The 16,155-nt window shown below is 46.9% G+C and overlaps 1 protein-coding gene across 1 annotated transcript; it reads left to right on the top strand.

The window, feature by feature from the left end:
* The first annotated feature begins 8,119 nt into the window (after nucleotides 1-8,119).
* On the top strand, nucleotides 8,120-15,724 carry HMGN5 (high mobility group nucleosome binding domain 5). Its single transcript, XM_065846791.2, has 6 exons — nucleotides 8,120-8,342; nucleotides 9,532-9,561; nucleotides 10,004-10,033; nucleotides 10,959-11,009; nucleotides 13,620-13,763; nucleotides 15,040-15,724. Exons 1-6 carry the CDS (start codon nucleotides 8,328-8,330, stop codon nucleotides 15,085-15,087), a joined length of 318 nt encoding a protein of 105 aa, XP_065702863.1. The 5' UTR covers nucleotides 8,120-8,327; the 3' UTR covers nucleotides 15,088-15,724.
* Nucleotides 15,725-16,155: the final 431 nt, after the last annotated feature.

The following is a 16,155-nucleotide window of genomic DNA, read 5'->3' as shown; positions in this document are numbered from 1 at the left end:
TGTTTAATTATCCTTCTCAAGGTAGGCCGAAACCTCAAACAAACTGAACAAATTGATATTATGCCTCTAAGAGGAAAATCTATTGTTCTTGTGCAGCCAACAAAATAATATGTATATAATATTTAGTGATAGTTGGTGTTTCCTCGATTCCTTTCTGCACTTGCTGTAGCCTGTTTGTACAAGGCCATCTCGTCAGGTGGCATCTTTTATTGCCATCTCTTTCACCAGAAGGAAAATTAAGCAGTTGCATTTTGGTTTGGATTATTTTCTATATTATGAAGCCGCAACACTGAGGAAGCGGCAGCATGAGCGTGACTGCTCTCTGTTGCGGAGCCCAATGGATTGGCCACCCCGGAGTCATCGAGGGTTTCAGATAAAAATATTGCCAGTAATGGAAAAAAAAAAAAAAGAAACTTGCATTTTTCTTAGAGCACAGACAAGGATGGGGGCTTCTGAGCAATGGAAAATTAAGCTATTTTAAAAAAATGTAGTAGAATCTCACAATGAAAGATATTACACTACTCAACTGAAAAATCGCTCTTGTACAAAGGGTCAGAAAGCACATGTGCTCCAGAGGCTCAACAGCTCCTCTGTAACCACGGAGAGAAATGCATCCAGAATCCAATCGCAAATATTTGGCCAGTAACACGAGAATGTGCCAGGTTCCGTTCTCCGATTGCACTTGTACTATCGTGAGAGAAGACGATGCAGATCTGTCAGAACTCCCGACATGGAGGAACATCGGATCGGTAAGAAATGGCAGCTCAGTGCTAAATCAGAAATCCATTTCTCATTTCCATCCCCAGCCTACCAAACTGGCCGATAACCAGAGCCAGGCAGCAAACAGTGACTCCGAGTGTCCCCTGACTTCAACCATGTGCGGCCACAACTTGTGTGTGGAAAGGGGTGTGGAAGCCCAGCAGATCTGCTTCTCCTCCTCCTCCTCATTTGGAAACAGAGTAAGGCCAAGTTCCCATGTTCTCATATAGAATATGCTGTAATATACAGAGCTGCGGGATAGGAGAGCTGGTTTTTTGTTGGTTTATTGTTTGAGTTTGGTTTTGCTGGTTTTTGTTTTGTTTTGTTTTTCTGGTAGAGGCAAAAATAAGTGTCTGAGTAGCTGGCAAATGTTTTCCAGAAAGTTCTCCTTGTAGACGCTATTCAATTGAAAACATATTTTTTTTTCCAGAGTAGGTAAGATACCCTTTTTTATGAAGCATTTATTTTGGTTTTCACATTGCTTCCTTTGACACACGGCGTGAATTTAGGGACAGGCGCTGGACGCAATGATCCTTGTCCCTCCCAACTCAGGACATTCTGTGACTCTCTGAATTCTGCACGACGTGGCAGTGGGTGCACAAGGGAGTAAAACACCTCACACAGAACCTGGTGCTCAGTGTTAATTGCTTTTTGTCTATTGATTACCATTACCGTACCACTCACGGTACAGCGGTGTGTACCTGTGTGCCGTAAAACACAAAGCACCTACTCCTGGTTTAACGTTTGCACCGGCGCTGGGGTGCAGGGCGTTCGCCGACCCACACGCATCCCTACGGATATTAAAGGTCAAGAGGCGGCTCAAAGCGAGGCTGCAAACACTCCCTGCCGTGAGAGCAGCTCAGAGCGGCTGCGGGGGCAGCGCGGGGGCGGAACCGCCGGTTCGGCGCCGGTTCCACCTCGGGCCCCGCAACCGCTTCCACCCCGGGCCCCGCAACCGCTTCCACCCCGGGCCCGCAAGCGCCGCCATCGCCCGCGCGGCCCCGCAGCTGCCGGCCCCGCCGCGCCCCCTGCTGGACAGAGGCGGCAGCGGCCGCGCCTCGGGCGGGAAGAGGAGGAGGAAGAGAGGGGGAGGGGGAAGAAAAGAGGAGGAAGAGGGGGAGGAGGGCATGTTACAGGGGCACCGAACAGCTCCCCCTGCCTTTGCCGGTCCCTTTGTGGGGCGGGATTTCCCTTGGGGCAAAGGAGCGGGGCTCACAGCAAAGGAGCGGTCTGTGAGCAGGGATGCTGTGATGTGGAATCACCGAATCATTGCGGTTAGAGAGATCCTCAAGACCATCAAGTCCAACCATAACCCAACACTGGCACTAACCCATGTGCCAAAGAGCATCATCTAGACATCTTTTAAACCCCTCCAGGGATGGTGACTCCAGCACTGCCCTGGGCAGCCTGTTCCAGTGCCTGACAGCCCTTTGGGGAGGAAATTGTTCCCAAGATCCAACCTCAGCTTCCCCTGGTGCAACTTGAGGCTGTTTCCTCTTGCTTGTTCCTTGGGAGCAGAGCCTGACCCCCCAGCTTCAAGTTCCTTTCAGGCAGTTCAGAGATCAGAAGGTCTCCCCTCAGCTCCTGCTCTCCAGCTGAACCCCCCAGGTCCCTCAGCTGCTCCCATCACACTTGTGCTCCAGCCCCTCACCAGCTCCGTTCCCTTCTCTCCACTCGCTCCAGCACCTCAAGGCCTTTCTTGGCATGAGGGGCCCAAAACTGACCCGAGGATTCGAGCTGGGATCTGCAGCACACACTCAAGAGTGAATCTCCCAGCAGCAGGTCCCACGCTGTGATGAGCTGGCGGTGGGGAGCAGCCACGCAGCGGGCGCGTGCGATGGCATCTGGATGAAAGCAAGCTGGAGGGTGACTCCAGGTGCACACACAGCGCGCTGCCGCAGCTGCACAGCGTACATCGTGTGGGTCCTCTGCACCGGCTGTTCCGCTTTACAGATTTGTTCCCTTTAAAGCCAACTACCTGCCAGGATTGCTCTGGGCAGGTGTGCAATCTTTACCCAAGACAAAGGCCGGGCAAGCCTTTCAAATGTTTTTGGCAAAGTATTCATTTAAAAAAAAAAAAAAAAACCACTAAATTGAAGCTAGAGGTGCCAACTAGTCCAAGGGCTGGAGGTTCTGCATTTCTGCTCCAGCACTATGTTTGCACCGGCACTGGGAGCTCAGCAGAGGTCACGCTCTTGCCAGGGCCACCTGCTCAGCCAGCGCTGGGTATCGGCAGCCAGACCCCAGACCCTGCTCTGGCTCCCTGCTGCTGCCTGCACCGCGGCCAGGCTGACATGATTAGCAACAGCAGTGTCACAGGACTCAGCTACAGCAGCTGGCACGGGGATTGTCACTGTTCCCTGCCCCGGACACCTTCCCGTCCCTCTGCTAACTTCTGTCCATGCGTAACTCCCCCCCTTAGTGTTTAATTTCTCATTTTCCTTGTGCTTCAGACTGGCCAACCATCCTGCCAGCCCCGAGCCCCTGGCCAGCCCTGGCTCTGCCAAGCCCTGCACATGTTCCTGATGTGCACTTAGTTACCCTAAAGTACCCAAGGGAAGGACACGGAACACTAGAGGTACCAGGATTTCAGCCAGAACAACAGGAATAGTCACTCCTTTAATGCTGTTTTAGGGCTGTTTGTTCAACTGGGCATTCTCAGCGAGCTGCTGCCCTCTGAGAAGATGCAGTCCACAAGTCTGCCAACAGCCTGGCCTTCTCCCTGGCTCCCACTGACTCAGGACCTGGTCTGGACAGAACACATTTTTGTGTTCTGAACACTAAATCCTGCCTTCCCTGAGCCCATCCAGTGAGAAACCTGCAGTTCCTGCACGCTGTGAGCTCAGAGCCAGCTGAAAGAAGGGGAAGCGCAGCTGCCAATGGTTCGTGACGCCTGCCGTGCCGTTGTTCGAAGAGAAGTTTTGACATATTTGGAGACAGCCCGTGAATTCACAGCTGCAGAGGTCTTGGGGTTTCCTAGGACCAAGTCAGCTTCGGTCAAAGGGTTCACTCACAGGGTTGCTCTCCTGCTTGCCACTCATGTTCTGGGCATCTTCAAATGGCTGTTGGAAAGACTTGTTAGAAAAAAAAAAAAAAAACAAAAAAAAAGTGCTAAAGGCTTTGTAAACCTTCACGGTGTTTACATGCTCAAAACCCTCTCAGGTGTGGAGCCTCCTCAGGAAAGGATGCGAAAAGTAACATGGGTCATCTCCTCGAGTTGTGTGCGGAGCCGGTTTTAGAGGAGGGCTCGCACGCTTCTGCGGGTGCGGCGAGGACCATCTGGCAATGGTTAGCATGTCATTATTCGCTTTGTCGATTTATTCTAGCCCGTACCGATGCTTCAGCGCGAGACAGATCCTCAGGCGAGCTTGCGAGTTCCTGTCTGGGAACTTCCCCAGCCTCCTCCACAATAAACACAGATGCAAAAAAAACTAATTTGGGTTTTCTGCTCCAGTATTGTCTTTTCTACATGTTCCTTTTATATCTCAGTAGTCGATTCATTCTAGAAAATGTCTTTCAGGCTTCCTGCTCCTGATGAGACTGAAAAATGACTTACTGTGCTTTTTAAGTCATTTTGCTAGTCGTGCCCCCGATTCTGGTTTTCACACAACCATTTTTGCATTTCAGTTGTTTATAAAATGTTCTGGTTTCCTCATTAAAATGCAAATCCAACTTTTGGAAGGATGCCTTTTGTTTTTGATGGCCTCCCACCTTTTAGCCACGTGTGATTTTTCAGTCATTTTTATAGCCATGCTTGATCCTCCTCCGTGTTTTCAACAGGTGATACGCATTTGGTCAGAGCTTCCAATGTGATGTCTCCATGCTGCATTAAACCCTTTTATTCTTTTAGCTACCGCAATCAGCTGTTTTCAAGAAGCCACCTCACTGTTACAGAGTTCCCCTTCCAAAATTAAGACCAAGAGGGGATTTCTTTGGCTTTTCTTGCTCTGGTCAGAGTGGTGACACTCAAGTATGTAACAGTCACCGATTCAAAGAATGATTAGTTAGGTCCTGCTTGCTGCCCTCAACCAAATCAAGAGCTGCTTCTCCTTTTGTGGCTTCCCTGACCAGCTGCTCCATAAAAAGTAATTAATAGTGTGTAATCATTTACGCTCAGATGTAACATCTGTGTGGGCTACATACAGACACTGGATGTTTCCCGTTGCAACTGTGTATTCTGGCCTTGCCGCCTCCCTCGTCTTCCCGTGTTATAACAGACATTTCCACTTATTTCTATGTTGAGAAGTCTCCAAATCTGTCACTAATCTCCTCCTGTTAGGTGAGGGAATGTATTTTCTTGTTTTTAATGCCAGATTGCACATCTGTCCTAGAATGGAGCCCTGAAGGTACCTGCTTTTCTCTGCCGACGACAGGAGTCCAACTAACTCACATGTGAGCAGCTGCTTCTGGACAGATGAGTCTGCCTGGAAGTCGCTCCTGTTTTGCAGATGGTATTATTTACACATCCCTGTATGACATTTGCATTTTTTGCCACCGTGTGACCTTGTGGTGAAGGTGTCTCCCCGTTCCGGGGACAGGACTCCACGCGAGGCCAAGAACTGGCAACACGTTGCCCACCCACGCACACGACTCTTGCCGCTCCTCAGGCTTCTCTCTTCTCACATGCGCTACCATAACCTCCTGGTTTTGAAGAGAGAGAATTGTTTCCGTAATGGCAGTTGCCACAAGTTTGAGACCCGTACAGCAGTGCACGCTTTGCGAGAATTGTGCAGGAAAAGGCAAATAAAAGACAGTGCTGCCAACTAATAATAATTTTTCTTTTGTGTTTTTTGTGGCTTCATTTTAGTAGTGGTCTTAGTTTTGACTGCTTTTCCAAATAACATCTTTTTTCAAAGAACCAAAATGGGAAGAAATAAATAAATACGAACTTGCTGCTCACAGTCAGCTTGCCTGACTTCAATGGAATGAAATTTCTTCTTAGCTGTATTTTGTGTTTAATACAAGTCTGCGTTTACTTTGGTGCATGTTGTCATCCCCTTTGCTATCAGGGACCAGGCAGGAAGCTGTAACTGAGCCAAAGGTTTTACTGAAGATGAACAAACGGACTCAATGAGAATCCTGAACCAACCAAGTTACACCCTTGTGCTCCCAAATTAACAAGCACTGAATGTTTCATTGTAGTCAACATTGAGTGTGACACATAAATCAATTTTTACCCAGGACAAACCATAAAATTACTTAGGACAAACTATAAAATTCACCAAGCACAAACATCTTCTATAGATCAATAATCCCCTCATCCCAAAAGTTATATAAAACAAGGCCGACGGACATTTTAAAAGCCAGGTACATAACATGAAAACGTGTTTTGTGATATTTTGCCACAAAAATGCCTGTATTAATATTACTTGCCATGTGCACTACGACAGAATCCTAATTTCCCTTGCCTTTGGACTCTTTGCACACGAGAGACAAATGAATCAGGGAATAAAATGTCTCGGGTCTAAACAGCGTGACCGTGAGAGCTGCAAGGCAACCAGGATCCCATGGTGGAAAGGAAACTCCTCGTGTTCAAAACTCACATGAAGTTGGTTCTGTGGTTACACTAAGATTAGCAGTGCCCAGAAAATACACTCCCCAGTATTTAGCAGGCCACTCATATACATTTTTGAATAATTAGTGTGTATCAAGAAAAAAAATAGGCTTTTGATGGTTCTACGTTGATCGGAGGAACAGGGGGAAAGGTGGACCCATGGATGGACAACTGCTCAGCTTAACTCCAAAGACCAGGAAGATAATCAACTATTAACATATAAGAATTTTGAGAATGTGAAAAGTGACAAATCAAAAAGTCACCATGATTTTATCAAAAAGAGGGGTGACAGCTGTTCAGATAGCGGCATTGAAAGGGATCCAGGGATTACAGGGGATCAGAAAAAGAATCTGAACCAACATGGTGATGCTGTTGCACAGTCAGCAAATACCACACTGAGACAGGTTACCTAATTGACCTGATTATTGGATATAGATGTGAGGAAGTACGCAAAGTTGGAAAGAGCCTGGAGCAGCCTAAGAATGACAGAAGGTTTCAAAAGGCCTACGAGGTCATGAAACCTGTGAGAATTTGTTCAGTCTACAAAAGTTAAGTTTGACAATATGATATTGTGAGGTGAAAAAGTATCTAAAATGTTAACGTAAATTTATGCTGGTTAATTGTTCTCTGTATCTGCCAAACACTTGGCAAAGAAACTTAGATCCACAACCAAAGCACAGTTCAGAAAACTTGGTGGGTTTAAGGGCAGCTGAGTGCTGAGACAGTGTATCTAGGAGGACTGCACAATCTCCTTTACTGTAGGTTTTTAGAAAGAGATTAGAGTGGCTTTTGGGAGAACAGTCACACCCCAGAGCAGTAGCTCCTGCATTAGGTCTTGCTTGCAAAATCCTTCGGTCCTAAAGGTGGTTTTATTACAGAGTTTGTGCTTTTCCCCAAAGAAATACACAGAATAGGTGGTGGAGACCCTGACAAGAGATTGCAGTTAGCTATGCTGGAAACGAGCACGTTCTCCCTAATCCGCACACAAATCTGAGCCTCCACCTCAGGGCCTAACCAAAACTCCCAGGCCCATCTCCGAAAGATCTCACGCCCCAGAGCTGCGATGGAACGCACCAAAACGCAACTCTGCGGACAAAACTGCTCCCGAAGGCTGCGCTGCCCAGCCCCGGGGGCAGTTCCGCCCCGCGCTCACCCCGCGGGGCCGGGCTGGACAAAGGCCGCAGCCCCCGCAGCCGCCTGAGGGACCGCGGGCCCGTTCCAACAGGTACCGCAGAGGCGGGAGGCGGTGGGCCCAGCTCCCCCCGGGCCTCTGCCGCCGCCCGTCCCCGGCAGCCAGGCCGCAGCCCCGCAGCGGGCGGGCCGGCCGGAGCCGCCGCCGAAGCGGCCATGTTGTCGTCCTGCGGCCTGTGGTAACTTTCGGGGAAGTTTCTTTCCCGGCCTCTGGGGGGAACGAGGCGGGAGGGGGAGGGATGGGGATCTGCGGCCGAGCGGGGCAGGACGCGCCGTGGCGCGGAGGCCGCTCGGAGAAGCGCCAGGGGGAAGCGGCCGCCCCCGCTCCACGCGTGGCGTGCGCGGTTGCCGCGGGCAGAGCGGGGGCAGCCGGCCGGGCCCTCCCCGCGACGCCGCATCCAGCGCGCGTTCGGCGGCCGCGCTGCGCAGACAGCGTAAAGCCGCCGTCCCTCCGCCCGCCAGCGGCTCTCGCGCTACGGCCGCCGCCCCGCCCCCTCCGCCCCACGCCCCGCCTCCCGCCGCCGCTACCCGCGCTCCCATTGGCCGTCGCGCCCGTCACTCGACGGCTGGGCCCATCTCGCGCTCCCCATTCATGCAGTTTGGTTGCGTGTTGGTGTATTTTACTGTTTGCAATAAAGAGGGGGGGATTTTTTTTTGTTCAGTTTCTGCTGCAATTAACTCTTGGTCCCTTATACATCTTCTTCTTCTTTTTTTTTTTTTTTCCAATTTTGCAGAACGGTTGAAACAGTTTTTAGGTGGTTGCATTTATTTTTGATATATATCTCTATCTGTATATTTTGCAATCAACTATTAAGGTGCAACTATGCCCAAAAGAAAGGTAAGTACAAAAATTAAAAAAAAAGAGGGGGAGAGACAGGGAACGGAGGGGAGAGATTAAAGCGGCCTTTGCGAAATTATCTGTTAAAATTTTTGCGCGCGCGCCTGTATGTGGAGTGGGGTTTGGTGTTTTTTTTTTTTTTTCATTTTTTTAAATTTTTCGTGCCTGTCTTTTAAAGTAGAGCTGGGACTGGAGGGGAGAGGGTTTAGGGCGTGTTGTTGGTGCGGGTAGCAGGGTTGGGTTGTTGCGGGGGGGAGCGAAGCTGCGAGTTCACTTCGGGCTGTTTTGTTTGCAGAGGAGAAGGCTGAGCGGTGTCTCCATGCTGGATTACAAACAGCCATAGTGCTGCTGCTGCCCCTGTGGAGAACACAGGCTCAGCACGGCGGGGCCGCCGCTCTCCCGCCGCCCAAAAACCCGCTCTCCAAACGCCCCCAAACCCCCTTTCCCGCCCCCCGCAACATTTTAAGGCGGATCGTGGCACCCCTCGGGAGGATTTGTGGCTAAATTTGCTTCTTTCTCCTGCGTTTGCCTTTGTTCTCTTTTTTTTTTTTTCCTCCCTCCTCTCCCACTTCTTGTCATACCAGATGGTTGTGCAATGGTAATTTGGAGCCATTAGGCGGCGCAGAATTTGAAACTGTCCTTGAAGGCAAAAAAAAAAAAAAATTAAAAAAATAATAAAAAGAAAAGGCAACACGACGGGGAGGGGATTCACCACCATAATTAGTAATTTTGTGTGTGTGTGTCCCCGTTTTTCCGAGTCCCCCACCCGCCGCGACCCCCGCCCGCCCGCGGGGGCTTCGACCCGGTCCCGCCGGTCCCCCCGCCCCGCCGTTCGGCGGGGCGGGGGGACCGGCGGGACCGGGTCGAAGCCCCCACGGGCGGCGAGCGGTTCCGCGACCCATTCCATGTCGCCGTCATTGTCCTTGCGCGGGGCCGGCGACGACCTTGTTGTGTCAGGTAATTTGGCGGGAACTTTTTAAACGGCGGGGACGCCTCAGCGTGATGGCGTCGGCTCTGCGGCCGCGGGGCATTGTGGGAGTTGTAGTCTGTGAAGTGAGGCGAGGGAGGATGACCCGCCATGGATCTCCCCTCACGCTTTTTAGGGTTCTGAGCACGGCGAATTAGGGTTCAGAGGAGCGAATTCCCCTCAGTGGCGGCTTCTCACCTCGGTGTCTCACTTTCCTTGCAGGCTCCAGCTGAAGGAGAGGCAAAGGAGGAGGTAGGAGCTGCTTCTTCCCCATCATTCCCCCATCCTACTGTGGTTCTCCACAGAAATGATAACCCCCTTGCATACCCTCAGGGGTTTGGTTTTGAGGTCCCCAGGCCCATCCCTGGGTCTTTCACCTGAGGTGGACGCCAAGTGTCCAAGGGGAATGTGTCCCCTTAAGCCTGACAGAGCCTTAATGGCACAGTTCCTGGAAATAAAGAAACTTTATCACCACCTCAGTAGGGTAAAAACATCGCAGCACAGAGCGGGAGCTACTGAACAAAGCTGCGCTTTTGGGACGTCATCACCATAATGCCCGTAATTTCATAATTCCTAGAATCTGCGCGGCGCTTCGTGGTGTAATGTATGTGCTGTGCAATTCTGGGTTTTAGTTCTGAGAAAGCACTGCTTTGTATGCTCTCTGAACGTTAGTGACACGTCTTTCTTTACGCAGCCAAAGAGAAGGTCAGCTAGACTATCTGCTGTAAGTATCTTTATTTACTCATTTAATACTACGTCACATGGGATGCTAAGTTCTGGGGGACACTTAGAAACCATTTGGGTTGTTTTTGGGTTTTTTTCCCCACCAGTATTATGACAGGTATGGTTAGGGTATTGCAATATTTAAAGGTAAAATTCCTATTCTGTGTTTCCAGTCCTTGAGTATCAGCACATTACAGGCTTCCTTGTAGACATCTTACATGAGATACAACCTAGGCCTTAGTTAAAATTCAGTCTGGACACGTGAGTATCCAGAGTCAAGGAATATTGATTTTAAGATGCATTTGTTCTCTGTAGGTCTTCTCCATACAAATACCTGCTTGTAGCTCTATAAATTACCTGCTCTCTTCTTAGACTTGTAGTTTGCCCATTGATTTTGCGGGCCCGACTGTTGGGTAAACTGAGACCTAGAGGGTGTAAATCTGTGTCACGCGGTAGGGTTCAGCCTGAAGTCACAGCCCTAAACAGGCTCTCGGCATCCTCTTCTACAGATGCTTAGTGCACCCAGCCCTTTTTTAAACCAGCTTGGAAATGCCAAGTGGGTAATGCTTGCTATTTAAAAAATAAAGTACCTAATTTTAGTGAAAGCTAAGATGTGTATTCCTATGTAGAGTTATGCCCAAATGTTAGTGCCGTTCATTTTTGACACACACTTGCCTTCACAGCAGACAGTGACACCCAGACGCAGTAAGGATCTACTTAATACTACTGTCAGCATCTGTATCATGTACCATGTTTGGATAACAAAACATTCTGATCCGTCTCTGACATTTACTCCTTTACACTACAGAATTAAGCAGACAGCTCTGAACTGGTTTATGTTTGAATAGTTCTCAAAAGTTACTAACATACTGCTAAAACATTCATAACATTCATCTGATTCTGTTTCTTATGTATGTTTTGTACAGAAACCTGCTCCACCTAAACCGGAGCCAAAGCCCAAAAAGGCAGCACCTAAGGTAAGTGTTAGAGATCTCTTGAACTGAAGTTATAATTTTCTTTCTCAAGCTGTTTATAGGGGAGTGAGAAGCATCCATGACAAACCACTTTGGTTTTTCGTAATTTTCTTTAAAGATTTATGATTGAATTATGTGAGATGAAGTAATGTGAAAGATATAAAGATATTTTTTTCCAATTGCTAGTGAAGGAATGTGGTGAACTGAACAGATTTTTAATCAGTTGTGGTGAGGCTTTACTGCCTGCCTTGCAAGGCTGTTCTGAAGTTTCATATAATGCATTGTTGGGAAAACGATGCTTTGAATAGAGATCAGAGACTCAGTTAGAGAAGGCATTGAAAATCATGCTTTTAATTACAGTTTCTTACTGTGTTTTCATTCAAAAGCAATCTCTTCAGTAAGTTATCTGTTTATTGGATTTTAATCACTGGAGATAAAATTCTACATGCCCGTTAAGTTCTTAAGCTGGATATTTTTGGAAATGTCAAAAATATTGGCATATCTGACAGTGTAGCTAAAGAAGGAACTATTTCAAGCTGCTTTGTGCTTTGGAGCAACAGTTTGGAATTTAAAAAGGGACAATTCTGCAATCCACGAGGTATTTCTTTATAGTCCCTTCCTCTCACAAACTTCCCCAGCAGTCACAGTTTGCAGTGCTTTTGGTTCTTTTTAGATCTGTAAATGATCAGATTGTATTAGGATTTTGCAGGTGGAAAATGACAAAACTTTAGTGTTCTTTTTAGCCTGTTCCCATCATACACTTTCCGTTGTGGTTTTGGATGATTATGTGGGGAAAGTGCGGGCGAGATGCTTTAGGTATAGAAGGGGATGATGGGCTGGGGAACCTGGAGCTCTTTGCTGTACGTTTAAAAGGTGCTGCAGGTGCATATGGCACAGCAGAACTCCAGAAGATGAAAACTTGCCCCAGTCAGACTGGGAAAATGTTGGTCCTCTTCTGGAGTGCTGGTTTGAAGCCAGGATACCTGAGCTGCATTTCTGACTCTCCAGAGCTCCAAAGACTGGATCAACATCTGTGTAAAAGGTGATGTAATAAGAATAGTGCAGGCATCTTTAATTCTTGTTTCCCCGAATGCTTAACTTTGCAACCGTCAGGTTCTTTGAGTGTTTATCTCCTTGGCTATTTTTTGCCCTGGACTCACTGGGTTGTGGAAGGGGGTTTACAGAATAGTTGTTAGCTTGTCCCCAGAAGCCAGGGACATTGCAGGTCAGAGCAGAGACCGGGGGACCCTCCCTCACAGCTGCACGTGGCCAGACACGCTCCCTTCACTCAGTCCGGCTGTGGAAGCCAGTTTCTGTGAATTCTCCTCAAAAACAGGGGCTTTATCAGCAAAGAGTGGGCCTGCAGAGAACTCCAGGTCTGTGATAAGTGAGGCCTTGTGAGAGGCTTGTCCAGAGTGGGCACAGCGCAGGAGATGGGGACTCTGAACACTGCGTAGCAGAGTTCCCAGGTGGGCTGAAATCCCTCAGCAAGGTCAGTCTGGGGAGACGAAAGAGACCCTCACCCATTCCAGTGCTACTCACCTCCTGTCTTAAGTTTTCTGCATTATTATAGGATTTAGTGTTAATTTGGGTGAATTTTTAATCATCAGTATCGTTGAAGAAACAGGTGACTTTGCTCCTCACACTCTGTGTCTGAGTTTACCCTTAGCAAGCAGCTCATTTTTAAGGTGAATTAATTTTGTAGACTAATAAGGTGTCAAAATAAGAGGTTATACTTTTTGTAACTTCTAGTCACTGAGACAACTTAATCTTCTGAGTAGAAATATATACACATGTTCAGTAATTACCTGTTTATCTTCACTTACCTGTGAGTAGTAACTTTGCAGATACTTCTGGTTGCTGTGTTGGAATTAGGTTAATCAAGCAAGGAACTGAGCTCATGTGCTTAGTGCAGCAAGAGGCAGATCTTGGGAGTGAAACTGAGGAGAGTCGTGGTTGTTACTGTACTGGGTCGGTCTCTGCCCTTGCCATATAGAAAACTATTCCTACGAAGTTGTAGCATCAAGTTTTGTTTTGATTTATCCTGATCCACATATAAGCAACTGTGCTTGAGTAATAAATGGAAAGCTCTCGTCGTTACTGAAGTGATGCTCCTGGGCCCCCAGCTTGTCTATCACGCAAATGGTTTATTATAGGAAGGAACATTTGTGGCAGGGAAGGGAGAAAGTCCTTTGACTACAGCTTGGTTGCAGTTTTCTAAATAGGCATTAATAGCACATCTGAAGTATTGTGGTATTTCCACTGGTTGTACATGTTCTTTTTGTTCTATGGTATGCCTTTCAGCAGCACAGCAGAAATACAGGCCAGTTCAACTCCAATATTTTTTAACTAATTTAATTGAATGCCTATTAAAAACTGGAATTCTCTTAACCCCGGCCATGGCTGCTTTTATATTATGCACTTCCCAGTAGCACATTCAGGACAGAACAGAAGGAGAACACTTCTCCTTAGAAACTTCCATCTCATCTTTGTCAATAAGGAGTTCGGTGGAGAAAGAGATCGTGTAGGTGCTTTTGGAGTTGAGAATGTGGGTATGCAGATGTATGAGGTGGAAATTAGTGTTCACCTTATCATGGCCTGTTTTCTTAACAGAAAGAAAAAGCAGCAAATGATAAAAAGGAGGACAAAAAGGCAGCAACAAAAGGGAAGAAAGGAGCCAAAGGCAAAGATGAAACTAAACAAGAGGATGCTAAAGAAGAAAACCACTCTGAAAACGGAGATACCAAAACTAATGAGGTACTTTAGCTACAGTAAACACAAGAATAAACATGGATATATTGATAACACATCTGCAGGAAATAAGGATTGGGTCTCCTTGTCAGAGGGGGGTGTTTTTTACTGCCATCCCATAAAGAGAGACCAGCTGCAGTGTCTGCGCAGGGCAGCTCCCAGGGACAGCGCGAAAGAATAGCGTTCTCCTTTGGAATCATTCCTGCTGCATGCCAGAGCCCTTCCACAGGTGGTCTGGGCTGTCCTGGTGTCCCTCCTGGGGTTGGCACAAGTGCGATGCAGAATATTTGGGGAACAATAACTCAGTAAGATTGCTCTCCAACCCCGAGCTGGCTTCGCGTGTCCTCTCTGGGCTGAGGGATTGCTCAGCACGGGCTGGGAATGGGCCAGAAATCTGGTTTTAAGTTTTTACACAATTCTTTAAAACAATTCTTTGCCTCAAAACAATTCAACGAGAGATCTGCGAAATCAAGTCAGTCTTGTCTTTTGATCTGCAAGCCTGTTTCTTAGAGGTTATTACTGTATCAGCTCCTTACCCAAGAGCTGATGTTTGCCAGGAGTAGCTACAGGCTTCATTCGCCTCCTGGTGACCTTCTCGAGCAGATTTCTTGTTGATAGTTAGAAGCATGACATTTTCTACAGGCTCCCTTTGCCCCTGTAGGCTCAGACTAGCCTGTGGTGCTTTTGATTTACAGTGATCTCTCTTCATGTGTTGAGTTTCATTATCCACTTAGTGGGTTGTCTGTTCTTTCATTTTTAAAACTAATTTGGGAGCTTCTTTGCTAAAAATTAATATGGGGCTAATGTACTTGAAAGGATCTGTGGTAGCAGCTTTGTGATTTTGGTATGTTGACTTAAAAATAACAGCAGACGTTTATATAGAAAACAGGTGAGTACTGATTTCCCCAAAGTTTGGACAGTAGACAAGTATCACACGTCCATGTGTAATTCTTACAAGTCCCTGTGACTTACAGAGATGAGGACTTGAACTTTCCCTAGCATATGATTAATCTAAAATATGTTCTCAACTTCTGCCTCTTTGGAGGCACTTAACTTTCCAACATTAACTCCATAATTAAATAATACCTGCGTTTTAATTTTTAGAATTGCCAGCTGACGTGGTGTTGTGTTGATACTTTTGCTAGTAGCTGTACATTCTTGTCTGTCAACACAAAATGTTGTCTGTGTGTGCTAACAAACTAGTCTCTCTTTGCTGCTCGCTAGAATGGAGTCCGATTAGCATTACCAATAATATTGCTATTCTTCCCAAACATTCTTCTAGGCACCAGCTGCTGAAGCATCTGATGATAAGGAAGCCAAGTCCGAGTAATGTTCACCCTGCCCTGTATCTCCATCATTTGGTATCCGTACCTCCATGCTGTATTGTTAACAGAGAGGAATATTTTTATCAACTATTTTATAAATGCAGGTTTTTTTAGCATGAATTTAATTATGGAACATCTTCATCTCGGTTACTTGGGAATTAAATCCCTAACAAACAAAACAACAACAAAAAAATCATTGTTTTTAAATTTTGTGATTGTAATAGTTTGTATGGTACATGGAAAGAATAAGTGGTGGTAGCTTTTGACTTCTGTCAGTGTGTCCCTTTTTGTGTAAGTCATGCTTACAGACTTCAGATTTTAATTTTTCCCTTGTATGTGTTGTATGGTTTCTTAAAGTGGGGAGGTCTCAAAACAAATAACTGTGTTAAACATTCCAGTGGTTCTGTGGGTTGCTTTTATAAAGAAGGTGAGCTATTTTCATGAAAAACCTAAGAGCTGGAAATCTGTTGTTTCCCAAATGTAATTTTATTTTGTCAGTTTTGGAAAAAAAATAAATAAATAAAAGTGTAATCATGTTTTTAAATGAAATACAAACATTTCTTTTAAAAGGGCAGGTTGGTTGTATGTACCCACTGTTAGGAATTTTGCTGGATTTATCTTAATAAAAAAGACTCCTCAAAAGCTGATTGTGGTTTGTTGCTTGTGCTGCAAATGTGCTGCTGGAAGTTGTCACATTCCTGAGGAGCACTGGGCTGCGGTGCGGTGAGAGCCCGAGCCCTGGCTTCTGCTGGGGAAAAAACCCCAACTTTTGGGGCAGCCTCTGAGCAGCCAGCGTGGGAATAGATGATTTCAGAGGAAACGTGCTGGTTCATCAATACACCTTGAGCATTATAGCTGTTATAAATTCTGAAGGGTATTGTCTGATTTATGTGCCTTTTGATTATGATTTAGAGGGGGGTAATTCCCTCTTGGAAATATTGCAGAGGCTTCAAGACTCCCACGTTTACGTTAAACCCTTCACGGCTGAAATCATGGATGCCGGGATGATCATAGCCCTGGTTAAAGCGCAGACTTGCACAACTGCTACGGTTTTCTTCTTTAAACTCATGTTA

This window comes from Patagioenas fasciata, chromosome 11 (assembly GCF_037038585.1).
Source record: "Patagioenas fasciata isolate bPatFas1 chromosome 11, bPatFas1.hap1, whole genome shotgun sequence".
Lineage (NCBI taxonomy): Eukaryota > Metazoa > Chordata > Aves > Columbiformes > Columbidae > Patagioenas > Patagioenas fasciata.
Note: the sequence above shows the minus strand (reverse complement) of the source record. Positions and strands in the feature narration are given on the sequence as shown.

Bases quoted from the DNA above. Each gene is read 5' to 3' on its own strand.
- HMGN5 (XM_065846791.2), top strand. The intron at 9,562-10,003 runs GTAGGAGCTGCT...TTCTTTACGCAG, and splicing joins AAGGAGAGGCAAAGGAGGAG to CCAAAGAGAAGGTCAGCTAG. The intron at 11,010-13,619 runs GTAAGTGTTAGA...TTTTCTTAACAG, and splicing joins CCAAAAAGGCAGCACCTAAG to AAAGAAAAAGCAGCAAATGA.